General features: G+C 36.9%; 1 protein-coding gene across 2 annotated transcripts; it reads right to left on the bottom strand.

Annotated features, from left to right (window-relative positions):
* Positions 1-1,046: 1,046 nt before the first annotated feature.
* Positions 1,047-13,768, bottom strand: LOC132117109 (stomatin-like). 2 transcript variants are annotated; one of them, XM_059526175.1, is made up of 7 exons: positions 13,567-13,768; positions 12,028-12,137; positions 8,090-8,162; positions 5,233-5,315; positions 4,817-5,020; positions 4,323-4,457; positions 1,047-2,795 (listed from the first exon to the last, which is right to left on the bottom strand). In XM_059526175.1, the coding sequence occupies exons 1-7, from the start codon at positions 13,625-13,627 to the stop codon at positions 2,607-2,609; spliced, it is 855 nt and encodes a 284-aa protein (XP_059382158.1). In that variant the 5' UTR covers positions 13,628-13,768; the 3' UTR covers positions 1,047-2,606. The 2 variants fall into 2 exon arrangements, with proteins under 2 accessions (XP_059382158.1, XP_059382157.1); XM_059526174.1 differs by lacking the exon at positions 13,567-13,768 and adding an exon at positions 12,452-12,587.
* Between the last annotated feature and the right edge of the window lie 4,850 nt (positions 13,769-18,618).

The raw sequence follows: 18,618 nt of genomic DNA, 5'->3' as shown, positions 1-18,618 counted from the left end.
CAAGAAAAATTACTAAATGACTACAATTAAACTAAAATGAAAACTGGAAAAATAAAAGATAATTCAAGATATTAATAAAAAACTATAGTAGAATTTTAAAAAACTAACACACTTGAGCATTCCAGAGGTTATTATGTTATTAATTTATTTTTTAAATGAATGATTGCTTCATCAGACTGCCAAAAGTTAACACAAAACTGTCTAAAAAATGCAAAGCATAATACATTTAAGATGTTTCATTTTCATTGACTATTATTTGCTGTTTAAATGTGTATTGTGACAACAAAGTAGCATATTTTTGAAGTAGGGAATATATGCAGTACATACTGAGCACTATTCAGTAAGTAATAAGATAGTATTCACTCTAAACACAGCCATGGTCCACCTGAGCAATGACATCCCTCTACAGGCAGAGGGCGCTGACAAACTTTTTCAAAGAACCTAATTACTGCTTTTTAATTTAAGACTGTTAAATCCATGACAATAATGCTAGAGTTTTAAAAGAGCATGTCTTGTAAGAAGCCTAGAGAACCAACTTATTCCTGATATGTGATCATAAGAATGAATAGATAAAGGTCTGCCGCTCATTTCTAGGGTCTGATTTGTTAACATATGGGTAGGTTATCTGCCTAAAGACCAGATCAAATTGTAAACCTCATAGGGCAGAGATTGGCTGCCTTTGATATTTGCTATAGACTCGTATAGCAACTTATTCCAGATACACCTGCTTTTGCAAATCCTTTAAAAAAAAAATAGTTTTACTACTAAATTCAATAAATACAATAAAGAACCACAACCCCAAAATGTTTCCAGAGTGTTCTTCAAATACTGATATATGCATCATATTAATAGCAGTCTGGGAAAATAATGAGGTAAAGAGTTTTATGTACTTACAAGTCATGAGAAAGATTACACATTATGAATGATTACACATTTGGCAAAATGTGCAGTATACGACAAAGCATGTCGTGTTAAACATTGTATCCCACAATGTTCTACAATTGTTGTTAACTAAAACTATTATTCTCTGAGGGGAAAAAATTCTCTGAGGGGAATCGGAAAATCACACATCAGAAATATGCAAACAAAAACATTCATTATTATACAGTGTACATGAAAGTGAGATGGACAAAACAACAGAAAAGATATTCAGCATACATCAGTTAGCTGACAGAATAAACAATTACATATAGAATTGTGATAGACTGATACATGATGAAATACAAATATTCCCAAATATTGTTGAAACCTTAAACAGTCCTAAGCAGCACTGACACTAATTTCACATCTTTGACAAGTCTTCGTAATTCCATCCTCTGATATCTGAAGCAGCAAATACAGTCATTAAAAGCACAAACATTGACCTCTCTAGGCTTAATTTGTTTTCAGCTGCAGTGTGATGTAAAAAATATCATATTACATGTATGTAAATGTATGGTAGATAAAACAGTAAGATAAAAGATTTCATAAACCAAGCGATAAAATATTAATATGACTGGAAATGGATGTATAAATGCATTGTGGTTTTAAAAATCAACCAACATCATGTAAACCTGTACATATTAATTTAGTAATTGAAATGGATATGGCTTAAGGCTTTTTATATTGACAGTCAGCGTTAATAAAGGTTCAGGAAAGGGAGAAAAACTGGTAGGCACAATAAGCACTGCTGTCAGTTTCATGTTTGACACCTGATACTATCCACTTTCCTTAGAGACGGTTTATTATCTGTTTGGCAATCAAGGAGGTTAGGTTACATATGCCTAAAACACACACACATGCACACGCGTGACCAGGAGATGTTCCATAATCCATCAACCAAAAAGCCAAACATCACATTACAATATTCAGTAACTAAAAGATCAACCAGCTCTGATCTGTGAGAAATTAAGACCTATTCAAATCCAAATTCTAGATATGAATTAAAAATGGTTTAAAACAAAGCAACGATGTGATTAAAAAAAAAAAAAAGAAAATATTTAGCAAATGTTTAATGACTTTCATATTGTTTGGCTGTATCAGATTTCCTTCAGACAGAGTGAACAGGTCTTCACTAGGAACATCTACAGATCACGCATCAGGCTGTGCTTATGTGGTGTATGTACAGTAGGGTCCAAAAATGAGACTACTAGTTAAAATGTATCCATTTTGCATTTTTCTAATATAGTACATTATCAGAATAACAATTTGAGTGGTTCAAATTTAAAAATGTGCATGGGCTTCAGAATGCACATGCATCAACAACAGCAGCACTCAAGCTGCATGACCTCCACAAATTTGTGTAAAACTTGATGAAAGTATACTCCAAAATTATTCGAGATCTGACTATCTGTACAGAGTCACATGATTACCAAATTGATGAACAATTTACGCTTATTTGATTAGTGACTTGAAAATATAACCTCATATATTTCTTATTCATGTAATGATGTTTCGTAGTTTTAAGTTTTCAAAAACCGAATACCAGAATTCAATATGGTCTCAGACTTCTGGACCCGACTGTACATTATACTCACATGAGCGCATGTTATATAACATCAGTCTGTTCATTTCTGCATGGATGCATCTGTAGGTGTGTGTGTGTGTAGCTTTATGTGGCTCTTAGTTCAGTGCTTCATAAAGGACTGCATCATGTCAATGGGCAGAGGGAAAATGATGGTGGAGTTCTTCTCCGCTGCGATGGTGTTGAGGGTCTGGAGGTAGCGCAGCTGCAAAGCAGAGGGGGACTCTGCGATCACCAGAGATGCCTCCTTCAGTGCCCGTGACGCATTCATTTCTCCCTCAGCGGCTATCACCTACAAAAAGCAGAGGTGGTGTGAAAAAAAAAAAAACCTTCCGTGCCTTGATTTAGCAAACCTTGTATACCACACAAAACTTCCCCCTTTAACCCAGTTTCAATTTGACTCCCACTCTTTGTCCGATCTCATTGTTCCTTTGAAGCAATAGTTCACCTAAATATGATCACCCTCAGGCCATCCAAGAAAACACAAAAATGTGTTTTTTTTCTTCATTGGAACAGATTTTGAACAATTTTGCCTTGCATTACTTGCTCACCAATAGATGCACTGCAGTGAATGGGTGCCGTCAGAATGAGAGTTTAAAGGGCTGAACATAACTTCACAATAATCCACACAACTCCAGTCCATCATTTCATTTCTCTATCCATAAAAATGCTTTCTCCAGTCATCTTGTCTGAATCAGGAGTAAAACATGCACAGATCAATCACTGTTTACAAGTAAACCAGTTCTAAACAAATATGTTGGTGGATTTTGATGTGAGAGAAAAACAGGAAGTTGACTTTTCCTCCGGAGGAAGCATTATTATAGATTATGGACTGGTAGTTTGGCCAGAAACAACATTTTAAACTTCAAATGCCTTAATGATGGATTTGTTTCTTACAAACACGCACTGAAGTAGTGTGGATTGCGAATGGATTATTGTGATGCTTTTATCAGATGTTTGGACTCTCATGCTGACGGCACCCATTCACTGCAGGCAGTCAGTTAGTGATATAACGTCTACATTTCTCAAATCAAACTCATCTTCATCTTGGATGGCCTGAGGATGAGTACATTATCAGCAAATTGACATTTTTGGGTTAACTATTCCTTTAAGCAACTTAAGGTTTTGCTTAATTCCTGAGAGTCAGAACACACCATATTTAAACTGTCTGAATATTTGCACCAAGTGGCAGATGGATTTGTGCCAAAATATCGAAAGGGTTTGACTAAATGCACAGCCTTTGGCATCAGCTGAGAACCACTGCTGCACATGACTTCTTTTTAAAAGTGTCTGCTAAACACCCACTTATTAACTGATGCAGAGAGGTACTGTTTCCACTTTTACTAACCAGGACAGTGGTTTCCCACTTCTCACTGTGTGGCTGATGTAGGCTGGGGCATAGACTTGAAGAAAACATACTTGTTGTATCTGAGCTAAGCATGCAAGAATAATTGTGCACCAAAAATAATCTCATTAAACTTCATTTCCCATGTTCGTCTGAGAACATTTCTAAGGAGGGCAAATCAACCAGGCATACAGCTGGAAATGTCAAAATACAGGCTCTCACAAAAATCAATAGACAAATTAGTGGGAAATACACCAAGAAACAGAAAAGAAGTTGTCACTTCCATCTTCCTATGAGAGTATTGCGGTGTCTTGCCTCGAGCAATGAACGATTGCATTCAGCTCCCACACACACAATAATTTGGTCTACAATATGTACATGCATGAACATGAGAGGATGATTAATATGTGTTTGCCAAATAAAAAATGTGAAATGAGTAACAGCAGCCCTAACGAAATACCAAAATCATGTTACCTTAGCTCTGGCCTCTCTGGTTGCTTCAGCTTCTGCCGCCATGGCCCTCTGGAGCTGCAGGGGCAGTTTGACGTCCTTAATCTCCACACGTTCTACTTTAATACCCCAGTCATCTGTGGCATCATCTAGTGTGGACTAAAGAAAACAACAAAGAGTCAAGTCTAAACACTTCTTCTCAGAGATTCCTCATGGCTCATGCTTCTCATGTTTGAAGCACTGTGCCAAGTGTGCGTGTCATGAACAATGTTCCCCAGTTTTTTAAAGGATGTCAGATGGAATGAGCGAATGGCAGGCCACGTGCGAACTGGGCTAGGCGCTAGAAGTGCAGTCGAGCTGGATAAATCAGCGTCTCGGCTGAGCTACGGTGAATGCACTGCCTAAAGATATACAATGTCTGCTTGAATCAGGTCAAGCCCAAACCAAGTTTTATTTTTGGGTGACCTATTCCTTTAAAAATACAATTCTTGTTCTGTATGTGTAGTTTCATGTGTTACCTGCATACTGTGGGCGATTTCCTCCCGGTCAGACAGGATCTCTGCCAGGTTCTTTGTACCCAGCACGTTCCTCAGGGTGGTCTGTGCCAACAGACGAGTGGCTGCATCAGCATTGGTGATGTTGGCTACTGCCAGCGTTGCGTTTTGCACACGGTAGTAGACTACACCATCTACACTCACTGTCACAGAGTCCTTTGTCAGCACCTATCAGGATGAATACACAAAGACTATTTAATAAAAAACATCATCTGGGTGATATTCTGCAAAATAAAAATTGAATGTTACAAATTGTTTACTTCTAGTCCCTGTATATTCAACTGTGTAGCAAATGTATTAACGTTGTAAATGCTTGATGCTGTTCCTGTGTTAAAACAAAGGCTGAAGTTGAGGATTAGTGTTTGTGTGTGAGATCTCACCTCCTGAGGGGGGATATCAAAGGTGATGGTGCGCATATCCACATTAATAAAGCTGTCTGTGCACGGCAAGATGAAGAAAAGACCTGTGTAAGACAACACACACATATGATAAAAGATTTAACAGCAGCAGACACTCAGAGCATCATAATCAGTAACCCTCAGAAACAGGGCTGATCTTCAATGGGTGCACAACTGGCAATCTACCAAATTCCATTCTCACCGCCAACTAGACTCAGCTGACTGCATTCATGAGTATAATGAATGATCGCACTGACAACTGCTTTGATGCTTCACAGTGCAGCAGTTACATCAGTTTATAGGATTCGTTTTTCTGTGAATGATTTTAATATGTAATTTATTAACAGGGATTTATTAGTAATTTACGAATGGCAAAGCTGAATTTTCAGCAACCATTACTGCAGTCTTCAGTGATCCTTCAGAAATCATGACCGTGGACAACAAAACCGGTCATAAGGGTCAATTTTTCGAAAAGATGTATACATAATCTGAAGGCTGAATAAATAAACTTTCCATTAATGTATGTTTTGTTAGGATCTGACAACATCTATTTGAAAATCTGGAATCTGAGTGTGCAAAATAAATTAAAATATTGAGAAAATCACCTTTAAGTTCTTACCAATGCATATTATTATATGCATATATTTACAGTAGGAAATTTTCTAAATATCTTAATGGAACATGATCTTTACCTAATATCCTAATGATTTTTGGCATAAAAGAAAAATCTAAAATTTTGACCTATACAATGTATTTTTGGCTATTGCTACAAATATATCCCCGCGACTTAAGACGTTTTTTTTTTTTTGTTCCAGGGTCACATATGCTGATTTTTATATAGAAAGTTCAAAACATCAAAATTTATCTGAGATAACCTTTTTTTGTATCAATAAAAAAACGGTTGCTTTTTTAATTTCTTAATAAAACAAAAAACTCTATATCACATCTATATCAATGTATAGTAGCTAATAAACAAATATTTAATACGATAAACCTTTTAAAGAATTCATATATTTATACATTTATTTATTGCTTTATATATAAAAGGCAGGCCTGGGCAATAAATATATATATATATATATTTGCTGTATAAAATAAAAAAGGCTGGAAGAAAAAACAGGCCACTGAGAACAGTTTGGCAATATGTGACCAGGAAAACAAGTAGGTCTGTGTGTCTGTGTGTGTGTGCGTGCGTGTGTGCTTGAGCTTTAGTAGTTTAGTGTTTAATTTGTCATCCCTGCAGTTTCTAAACAAAACTGGGAGGTTTTCTAGAGAGTGATCTTCAGGATTTGTTAGTCTGTTCAGAGGTTTGTCTCCTGTGGAAAATTCCACTCACATTCCACCCTTAAATAAAGCTGTGGGGGAGGAGCCCACAGCAGTTTGTTTGCAGACCTCTGTGGCCTCAAAGAGGACCAAGAAATCAAGCTTTCTTTTCAGACCTATAGTATATGGCATCTAGCCAAATGTATTACCCCAAACATACTACAGAAAAGAGTTTGATATAGAAAGCTCACGGTGAAAAGCCTCTGTTGACTTTCATTGTGCAAGAGGGATTAAGTCGGTGGACTAACACTAAAAATAGGCACAACCTTCATAAGTTCCTTCCTGGAGGGAAAAGCCCTGCGGATTCATATTCCCAAACACAGCACAAACCAATACACACCAGAGACACCAACACTGCACAGTGTCATTAACTCAAACTTAAGAACTTCAGCTATATAGATTTGAATTTACTAAAGAAAATGTCAGTGTTCACTAAAGCAGCAAAATAATTATTTTGTTTTAGATTACCTTAAGTTTTGAATGAATCATACACTTCGTCAAAGTTTTTTTTTCTCTGTTACATAGGATTCACAAAATTCAACATTGTGCCACCTTTTTCATTAAAGATCCGTCAAAATTCAGTAAGCCAAAAAAGCATGAAAAAGAACTGCAACAACAGTGTGCAAATATTTCTGTCAATCATTGTAGGTTACTCATTGAATGCAAAACGTTTTAACAATGCAAGCTGATAGGACATCTTCAAACTTTGATATTAAATCCATCTGTTAAGTGGTCTAAATGTAATTTGCTGAATAGAAAGAATAGAAAGAGAAGGAGGAGAAGACAAAGAAATGGAAACAGAAATATAACCAGACACCAAGATCAACCTCATCATGGCAACAGGATCACAAACAAAAAGGATGGTAATTAGACATCTGGTCAAATGACTTTTATGGCTTAGAAGTCTAGAGTACAGAGCACGCATAACCTGACATTACAATCTCAGACGTTAATACCTTTTTATACAGCTGTTACAATATAACCTTAAAGACTATGAAAAGTTATGCAAGACCATAATGTGCCCTTGAAATAAACAACTGAAATAAAACGTGATGCTTTGCAGGTAATATGATCTTTTATAGACGCCTCGGGAAAGCACATGTGCTTAGTGGAAAATATTTCCTGAATATAATCAATTTCTATATTACATTTGCATATGATTGAGTAAGGTGTGCCTTTACAGCATACTCAAATGAATGCTAGGGTGATCCTGAAAAACACATGGTTTATTCAGGTCAGCGGTAATGCAAAACAGATCACTTCTGTTTCTCTGCAACACAAGTGGTTTTATCTTTCTCCCCTTGTAAGAAACCATCATTGTGGTGGACAGCCACAGCACAAATACAAACATGTAGACAGCAAAAAGTCTCACATTTAACCACACACACAATGAAAACAACACAAGTGTGATCACATTACAGACTGCAGGAGCAGGAGCATTATGAAGTGAGATGCCTAGACCACTAGTAGTGATTAAATCACAATGATCAAATCATATTTCTTTGTTTTCTTTTACCTGGTCCTTTGGCTCCTCCTCGTAAAATGCGTCCCAGACGAAAGATAATAGCCCTTTCATATTCCTTCACTATCTGTAGGAACAAGAAGTATTTTTCTCTCAAAACTACAGCAGTTTAAAACAGCAGAAGGTAAAACACCCCCCAATTATGTCATTTAGATGTTGATTGGCAACCTTTATCATGCATTCATCATCTTTCTTATAAAGATAAAGATGATAAAGATTATAGGACTTCTCACTTCCTATGAAAAAAAACACTCCAATCTGGTGTGAAAAAATGTTGCACCGATTTATGATATGGGAATGATCAACATTAAATATACTCATACCTTTTGACCTATGAATTTTCACAACTTTTGTAAACTGTTTATGATTTCCAACAAGGATTGTAAAATCACTTTATAGAGTTTGCCCTCATAAAATGCAATTTCTAGCTAATAAATCATTTTAGAGCTGAACATAACTAAAATCTTCAGGGATGCACAATTTATAGGTACAGTACTGGAAATTAGAGCCCGACCGATATATCGGCCGGCCGATATTATCGGCCGATATAAGCTAATTGCATTTAAATCGGCATCGGCATTTATAACGGCCGATGAAACATGAGAAACAGAGTCTCATGCTTCACTCATGTTATGAGTGTTGCATAGTGTGCCCACCAGAGGGAGCTCTGCAGCTCCAGAGTTAACAACAGCGCCAGAAGTCCACTACAGAAGAAAGCGATCAACTGTTTTGACGGTGAGTCTGTCGTTCGTCATGTGAAATGATTGTAGATTTAGTTCATACCCTGTATATAAAAACTGTGTGGTAGTTCTAGCTAACGGTCCTATCATTATTACTTCTAAATATTCTGTAACATCACTTACAGCCGCTAATGCATTGCTATATTAGATTAGCCACAAAGCTAATACCATGTTTATCAGTGGAAGAGCGTGAACGTTAATAGGAGGTCAAACTATAACGTTAGCGTTTAACTTATTCTTATTCTATTGCGGTGTGTTTCCCACATAATGACCGCGTAATTGGGCCTTTCACACAGTACGCGGTATGCACGGCGCTTGCCGCTGGGTTCAGCGTTGCCCTTCAGATACAACGCGATTTGCGCTGCGCTATGGCATAGGCGGAGTTTTAAAAACGTTTAGCGGGAGCTCTTTCATAGTCTGTTGTTCCTCCTTTCGGTCAGAAGCCAACCTGTATCTGTCCCGTTGTAAGAAGCGAGCGATAGCGCTAGTCCTGCTGATGAGAATTAAGAGAGAAGCAGTGAAGAAGAGGCTACCCTCAGGTCCAGAGAACAATTTGGTGAATTCAGGCTGGTTACGTTACTCTAACGCTAATAGCTTCCTTTTTAGCAGGCCCCTTAAATGCTTGCTATTAACTTGTTTGAAGGTGGTTCTTCTCAAAATTGACAGTGGTGTGTTCATGACACTAACGTTAACCATTCAACTTCGAATTGATTCCGTAATCTTCCGGTAATAGTAGGCAAGATGATGTTTTGATTCAGACTGCACAAAGAGAAGAGGAGAAGATATACGGGTCTGTTGTGAATGTGTCTGTGAGAGCAAATATAGTGTAGTTACAGTAACTACAGTAGGTGCGTCAGAAATGATTAAACCAGAGGGGACATGTAAATAAATGTGAGCTGAACAAGCGCTTTTTTTTTTTTTTTTTACATATTGTTTCAAAGCAGCTTTACATACATAACAGGAAAATGTTGAAATAATATTGTTAAATATAAGTAGGTAATACCTATTGCTTGACAAATAAAAAAATATATATATATTTCTCATTTTTGCCTATGTAGGAGATCCCAGTTTATTATTATTATAATTCTAATGATGACATGAGTAATGATACATGGTGATATTATTAATACACATGCTTATTCTTTCTCCGTCTCTCTTTCTGCCTACAGATGGCTGAAAAAGGTGAATGCTGTAGCAGCAAAGTGTGGGACTACTTCTGCAAATACTTTAACTTTAGTATTATAATTTATTTACAGTAAACACACAGACTGTTAAAACCAGCTTCAACTGGAAGAAAGTAAAAGTGTTAAATGTTTAAAACCAGACTGTTTTTTGATAATTAAAAAATATATACTTTTGATGTGCAATTGTTTAGTCATTGAGACTGTAATCTAAGGCTTTTTTTTTTAACATAGTCCATTCTGGAAAATGGTTTATACAGCCCACATACATAGAACAGGCAGATATTTTGCTATTGAATGTTGTGTAAGTGCAGTTTATAGGAAATGGGTCTAATATCCAGATTATTTTTAAAATCAAAATATCGGCTTATAAATCGGCTCTTTTCGAGTTAATATCGGCATCGGCCCCCAAAAATCCATATCGGTCGGGCTCTACTGGAAATGACATGCTTAACTACATTTAGATTAACTTTGCTGTGATTAAACGCTCACTTATATTAATCTTTAATAATGCTAATAATTTAATTACACTGAAATTATAACAAATATCATGTTATCTTTTGCAAATGAATATCTTTTTCAAAATGAATACACAGTATATTATAATGATGTGATGTCTAAATTCACTTGTGGCATTCAAAATGTCTGATTAGTGTTTTTTTTTTATTTATATTGTATTATACAGGTGCATCTTAATAAATTAGAATTTCGTGGAAAAGTTCATTTGTTCAGTAGAGTAGCTCAGTTATACAACTCAAATTATGAAACTTGTAGGGCTGTGCCGATCACGATCAGCCGATCGTTAATGCGCATCTCGTCAGTAAAGCCGGTTCTCTAATCAGCGGTAAATTCCATCAGGTGCGTGATTTCACATAGAGCAGCTGTTACTACACAGAGTCATTGTTAACCGAGAAGATGCGCAAATCCACTTTCATTTTCTGCGTTTATTTGCACATCTTCTCGGTAGAAACTAGAAACTTGTGTATTACCGTAATTTTCGGACTATAAGTCGCACCTGAGTATAAGTCGCATCAGTCCAAAAATACGTCATGACGAGGAAAAAAACATCTATAAGTCGCATTTATTTAGAACCAAGAGAAAACATTACCGTCTACACCCGCGAGAGGGCGCTCTATACTGCTCAGTGTAGGCTACAGGAGCACTGAGCAGCATAGAGCGCCCTCTAGCGGCTGGAGACGGTAATGTTTTCTCTTGGTTCATGTCAAATTAATTTTGATAAATAAGTCGCACCTGACTATAAGTCGCAGGACCAGCCAAACTATGAAAATAAGTGTGACTTATAGTCCGGAAAATACGGTAAATAAATTCACAATGCACACAGGATGAAGTAGTTTAAGTCTTTTGTGATGATTTTGGCTCACATTTAACAACAACCTACCAACTCACTATCTTAACAAATTATAATACCTGCACAGGATTCCTGAGCCTTCATAATGATCTCTCAGTTTGGTTCACTAGACTACACAATCATGTGGAAGACTGCTGATCTGACAGTTGTCCAGAAAACTTGTCCAGTTTTGAGTTGATTTGCTGATTGGCAAGTCACTATATTCTAATTTGTTGATATAGTGAATTGGTGGGTTTTTGTTAAATGTGAGCCAAAATCATCAGAATTAAAAGAACCAAAGACTTAAACTACTTTAGTCTGTGTGCATCAAATTTATTTAATACATGAGTTTCACAATTTGAGTTGAATTAAATGAACTTTTCCATGACATTCTAATTTACTGAGATGCACCTGTATTATATTATATTATATTATATTATAGGTCATTTAATGCTGAAACATTAATTTTTTAAATTTTTTTATAGGTGCACCCCCTCCAATCTTCTGTTTTTCTATGCATGGAGTTCACGTTCTTTCTTTTTTTTCTCCACAAAATTCCCAGGGTTTTCCATGACAATGGGAACCCTGATATACAAAGATTTAAAGGAAAAGGTGTATGCAGATGTAAGACATCACACTAATGAAAGGACCAGCACAAAGTACCTTAATGCACATCCATATGGAGAGAGGCAGAGTCAGCAATGTGAGCAGGATGGAGAAAAGCACCAGGATCCAACCACACACGCCAATGTCACTGTCTCCACTCTCCAAGGCTGTAAGGCAAAGCAAATGTGCATATGCATAAACTTTTATTATATACTACACAATAACAAAACGATTAACCTACTGTAACACAGCTCATAAAAAATATGGGTTAAATGAGGTCAAAGATGCAAAAACAATCAAAAACACTGAAGTGCATTGTAGCACTAGTTTGCTTATGAACCAAGGAACATCATCAGAACATTAACAACATTCAAGAGCCATTCAACCACATCAATCACATAGCAAATGAACACTTCCCTAAAGGTAAAAACTAAAATTAACAAACAAAACTGCCATTGCTTTACTTTCAAACCTTACCTACCTTGAGTATCATCATTTGTGTAACACCACCGATCTATAGAGAAATGTAACTGTAAGAGGCTACTGTATGCATGGAATAAAACCATTAGTCTACAAGCCCATCAGCCCTAATATAGATAAGACATTTCCTTAAGCAGATCCATTCAGAGTAAATTACATAAACTGCTGCGACAGTCAGAGCAAAGTAAGATTGAATGCTGGATATGATTATGCAGGACAATGATCACAGTAATTGTAGAATGATTAAATCATCCCTGCCTGAGGGTAATGACCTCGCAACCTTTACATTACAGCCAAGATCTTTGACCACCAGCCACAAAACTCCATGCATTTACACAGGCTTTAATGGAGATCTATTTAAAAGTTATGTTTTTGTTTAATACACTCCATAAATCAAGGTACATGTTGGTTATTCCTTAATAAAGACTTGTTTTTTGTATAAAGATGACAAAAAAATAACTGCAAATGTTTTTCAGTGCAAACAATCTGAATAAATGTAGACATTTATATGCAATTTCGTTTTTTACTGCTTTTACTAAACCACACCATACTATAGACTCCAATAATACACTATACCATGCAATAATACACTATACCATGCAATAATACACTATAGGCTACTGCACCACACTATACTATATCACACCATACTATACTACATCATATATTTTTTATTATTATTATACCTTTGTTATTTTGTGAGATCAATTCAGAGCCTAAAAAAATAGCAAATTAAATAAACAAAAAATATACAAAACACAGGTTATGTTCTGATGGAAACGCAAGCGCTTGGATTATATAATGCTAAGGTTACAGGACTATTTTAATATTTTGGGGGTATGAGCATCCGTTGTTGCCCAGTGTCCATAAAGACACGCCCATGCTGCACTCTCAATGATAACAGACCCTGAAGAAGAAGAAAAAAAGGGAGCATGGACGTGCTTCCAATGTTTATATATTTTCTAATGCATTTTGAATCATTTTAAAGACAATATACAGAGACATTAAGTATGTCTTATTTGTATTACACGGCAACTTAATGCAGCGTATATCCAACGCAGACAACGGTGCAAACACGTGATATTAAATAATAATAATAATTCAGTAGTAGCCAACCTATTTGTCGATCCTTCCGTTTTTGCGCTTTCATCGCAGCGGTTTCCCTGCCATCTTCCATTGTAGGCGATATCTTTGAATTATTCAGGGCTGATATGCAGCAGATCTTTTAATAAGCAATTCCAGCAGGAGATCTCGCCTCTCTGTAGTTGTTTTTGCACGGGACGGTTCAGATTCTGCGTGAGGTTCACCCCCCTCTCGCTGTTTGGCTTGCAGTGTTGGTGGGCGGGCTTTCCTCTTGTCTGTGACCATTAAACGGAAGTGGGTAGGAAAGCGGAAGCGCATTTTTACAATAATTTGTCATTTATAATCCGTGCATCAGTTAACACTGGAGAAACTGAATGTAGTAACAGCTAAAGCTGTGGATTTAGTATGTTGTGGGGATTTTAACGCACTTTATTCACTTTGGGGAAGTTTATGTACAGATATTAATGGAGGGGTAGCTGAAGAGTTTATGGAGGAAAAAGGTTTAGTAAATTTAAATGATGTAAAGGAACTAGAGTCTATATAAGGGATTTATTAACCTATTGTTTAGATCTGACAGTAGTTCCTGGAGCTAAATAGAAAACGTTAGATCACTAAACAGTAGGGAGGGATTATTTTCCAATGCATTGTACTATAAGAATGGAGATTCCTAAAAACGAAATAAGCCAAAAACAAAGTAGGTGGGTGTTTGACAAAAATGACTGGGATTAATTTAACAAGTCATGCATTGAATTTTAATTCGGATGATGCTAGAGATTTGTGTTGTGATAGATTCAATTATTATAAAAGCAGCCGAGGAATACCTGAGTCCATGTACAAATGATTTCAATAACACAAAGAAATCGTATGAGATTGTAATGTGGATCCGTCAGAGCTCAAAAAGCGGTTTATTTCTGAGCCTCATTGCGCCCCCTGGTGGAAGGGACTTTGTGTGGGAAACAAATACTTGTCAAACGGACTTAAACTGAGACAATATTATTGTCGCCCTCTAGTGCAATGTAGTGATGTTGTACATTGTCCATATATTTATCAGAAGCTAAAGGAGGTCTTGGGGCTTATTTTTCCACAAAGTAAATGTTACAAAAATCATTTAATAAACTGCAAAATTTATATATATATATATATATATAATTTAACAATAATATATATTTTTTTATATTAAAACATTTTATTTATTCTTTGTGGGAAATCTATATTAGGGTAGTTGATAATAGAAAAGGCAAATAAATAAAAATGCAAGTATGCATCACTTCATTATCGCATATTAAGATGATTAATTTTCCATTTTCATACTGTGTTTTGCAATTTGCTTCAATATTTATCATTTTTCTTAACAGAATTTAAAAATAATTAAATTTTTTAAAAGTCTGTTATGTTCACCTGGACTGCGTTTATTTGATCAAAGCTCCTGTTCTCATGGTCAAAGTGACCGAAGCATACAGTCATTCCTCTCACGCCCTTCGTTTTCTGGGCGTCAATCCAGACAGCCCCTCTCACCATACCCGTCATTCCTAGAGGTGCGATTATCCTGAGAAAGTAAGGGGAACGGATGCGCTGCTTGCTGGAGTGGTCTGGGACTCCATGGCGGCTAATCCTCTTTTAATTAGGCTAAGGAGAGAGGATATGGGACCCCCCTGGCTTAGTCACAGCACATTGACAAAGCACCAAGCTGGGAGAAGTGCACATCACTGACTGCTAGCAGCCTGTTAGGGCCTAACGCTGCCTTCTCATGTGTGAAAAAATGCTCTTCCCTCACCAGAGGCTACCTCGGATTTGACCTTTTCCTTCAGAGCTAAAGATTTTTCTTGAGCTCCGTGTAGTCACAGAGGATGAGTTACAAAACACGCCTGATGCATTACTGCTCTCAGTTTCTCACTCGAGCTCTCTCTTTCCCTTTCTTATTCAGTAAATCGCACAGTCTCTCATGCGATCTTCTCTGTTTTTTGTCTTGTACCACCTTAATGATTGCTGACAGAATCCCTCCAAGGTTCTAAGGTCTATAAAAGTGTGCGAATCAATTCCGGTGCATAAAAAATCCTCTGTTGTTCACAGGTTTCTGAACACAGGTCGCTGGAGACAACAGGAGAAGCACCATGCCGAATCACGCTTTCTATAGATGTACTACACAATTCACATTGTTCCTATGTAGTAGCCTACAAAATGTGTTGTTTCTTAAATACTTTTTTCATGTTTTTTTTTTTTATAAAGCAGGAAATTTATTCAGCCCAAGATGTTGATGTAAACAAAGCCTGGTTGCAACAACACTCTTCATGTGTTCTGCAACACCGAATATTCGCCAATGGATGGACATAGATAAACTAACATGAATGAGCAAGCATCACAAATAGGCCTACACCATTCAAACTGCAATTGCACTGTTAACACACAAGAGGGAGGTATTACTCCTCAAACCAATGAGACTTGTTTGATCTTTTGGTCATTTGTGACTTCCATTCATGGCACTAGATAGGAAAGCTGATCTGCAACTATTGTCGTACTTAAATATGCAGCTTTACTGAAATATGTAAATGCTCCTGTGTGTTTGATAGCAGCTGAAGTAAAAGGAAAGGGTTATAAAAGAACGTACACTTAGCCTATTGTGTGCGTCTGTGTGTGTGTGTGTGTGTGTGTGTGTGTGTGTGTGTCTGTGTGTGTATATACATATATTACAATTATATAAATTTACAATTATTTAAGATGTATTTATTTTGAATTTAAGAATATTAGTATTCGATTCATTTTTGTTGTAGCATTATAATAGTCACTAACATTAGAATGGTGTGTAAAAATAGGAAAACGGGGCATTTAAAGCATTCATCATTGTAGTTTAAACAGTTAAGTTTTTTTTTTTTTTTATTTGCTCACTGTTCTTTTTCCATGCCTTGGCACATACTTTAGATAGATGCATTTTTTCTAGATATCTTCTAAATTGCCCTGCTCAAAATGTGTGCTCTCTGAATCTGGGCCCAACACGCTGTAAAATATTGCACAAATCCATAGTCTATGTTGACATAGATCAGCTTTTCTGTTTATTATTCCAGTTTTCTGCCTGTGTGCATAGTGCTGGTTGGGGTTTTTCGAAGGCAGAGGGATCCGATTGTATCAGATCCCGCAGGTAGCACGTAAAAAAAAAAAAAAAAAACACCCTACATCCTGACCCGTCTCTTCCAGTGAAATGAGTTCTCTGTCAGTTGCAGAAGATCTAGGGCCCACACAGCTGTTCTCCCTTGAGCTGGCGTAGATGAAACATAAAAGCAAAGCCTATATGAAAAATGCACAGAGCTGTAAAAGACAATACGCTCATCAGGCTCAATATCATGCTGCTGGTGAAAAAGAGATAGAGAGAGAAGGGAAAAATGATAGAGAAAGAGAGAGAGGGACCTGGCTGCCCCGAATAGATCCTCTTTTCAATGGAATGGGTTTGACACCAGGTCTGGATGAATGCTTGTGCAAACATTTACACACGGTGCACCATCCACCGATTGCATTGCAAAGATTGATAGTTCAGTCGCTATCTTACCGACTGCTGTTTCATTGGCCTGTGTGAAATCAAACGCAGCCTTGATACGGGAGAATCAGTGGAGAGGAGGAATTGTACACTGGGGACAGCCGAACTTGCAATAAAGCAATAAAGGATGGCAAAGGACATGTGTTTTCCTCTACAGGCCTTTGTTGTGGTGTGCTGGAAAAATGGACAAAATAACAGTCATAATCACTATGCCATGAGAGGACAGAAAATAACTGACAGTCTCCCATTTTCATTCAATTTTGGTCTCAAATAAAAGCAAAAAATTTAATCAAAGCAGAAAATATATATTTTTATGCTTTAATGTCTCTATGCAGCGAGCTTAGTAAATTATTTATTATGAACAAAACAAGATTAATGTTTGTAAAAATCACAATTCATTATATATATAATAAAAATGTAATGACAATATGTTTCCTGACAGCTTTATTTGGTGTATTTGCTTCTAGAATATTAACTGCTTTAGAGATTAATAATATGGCATTCACTGGTTATGGCTAATTTACACTTACATAAAAAGTGCCATGGTGCTATCATTTGTGTGTATGTTTTTGTTAGTTTTTTTTTACATAATCCATGGTAATATAGCCCTATAACTTTTTTATATGTACCTTGAATATGCCTACTTCACTAGCTAGATCAATGCCAAAAGTTGTGCGAAAAAAAAAGTTTCTGCCAACACACTAAAGTGTGCACCCAGTGGACACTTTACTATCCCACGAGGCTATGAGGGAGGAGACTTAATTTTCAATGGGTTTTAGATGCATTTATTGCCCTCAGGCTTGAAAAGATTACATTTTTAGGATCAGACAGAGGCTTTGATTCTTTTGCATTTTAAGTATACAAGTAACATGGAAGGCTGTTTGTGTACTTTTTATTCTGTGATATACAGTTCTCATGTCATCTACCCATTCGTAATCCTGTGTATGATTCAATAAAAAGTTGAGTCAAGAAGTGTTTTTAAAACCTTAATAACACCATATGTATGCTGTATCCCATAATAATGGCTCCTGAATGAAAAAAAGAAATGAAAATACAGCTTTGGTTGCAAGGTGACCTAGAGCTTTTACCCCAAGCTTTCCAATAAACTACACCAGCCACAGCCAATCAGTTCAACCCATTTAAGTCCATGCAGAAACAACGAGAGGCATAAAAGACACTCGTGATTTTTCCATCAATATCTAAGCAGTGGATATTAAAAGAGAGCCGAACATGAGAGGGTGAGAACTGGTTGAAAAACGAAGCCGCTCGATTCGGCCGTCGCAGAAGGGCTGGAGTATCTCGCGTGGAAACAAGCGTGTTGATGAGGGCCAGTGACCTCGGAGAGGAAGTGTCAGAAAACATGCCGCCTTCCCTCCGTGCCCGCAAATAATTTGCTAAAACGCAACGGAAGAGTGCTCAAGTCATCATCAGATTAGCCCCCGTTCTTCTGAACGCATTTCTCTCCCTCCATAAGGTGCTTGCATCGTTAGCATTTAGATAGACGAGAGCAGCAAGGCCTGCGTAATAGGCTTCTCCCATCCCTCCTGCTCAAATCAGCT

The sequence above is a fragment of the Carassius carassius genome, chromosome 36 (genome assembly GCF_963082965.1).
Source record: "Carassius carassius chromosome 36, fCarCar2.1, whole genome shotgun sequence".
Classification (NCBI taxonomy): domain Eukaryota; kingdom Metazoa; phylum Chordata; class Actinopteri; order Cypriniformes; family Cyprinidae; genus Carassius; species Carassius carassius.
Note: the sequence above shows the minus strand (reverse complement) of the source record. Positions and strands in the feature narration are given on the sequence as shown.

Bases quoted from the DNA above. Each gene is read 5' to 3' on its own strand.
- LOC132117109 (XM_059526174.1), bottom strand. From the start codon at position 12,536: ATGGTTTTATTCCATGCATACAGTAGCCTCTTACAGTTACATTTCTCT. The intron at 8,163-12,027 runs GTACTTTGTGCT...TTGTTCCTACAG, and splicing joins CCATATGGATGTGCATTAAG to ATAGTGAAGGAATATGAAAG. The intron at 5,021-5,232 runs GTGAGATCTCAC...TCATCCTGATAG, and splicing joins TTGATATCCCCCCTCAGGAG to GTGCTGACAAAGGACTCTGT.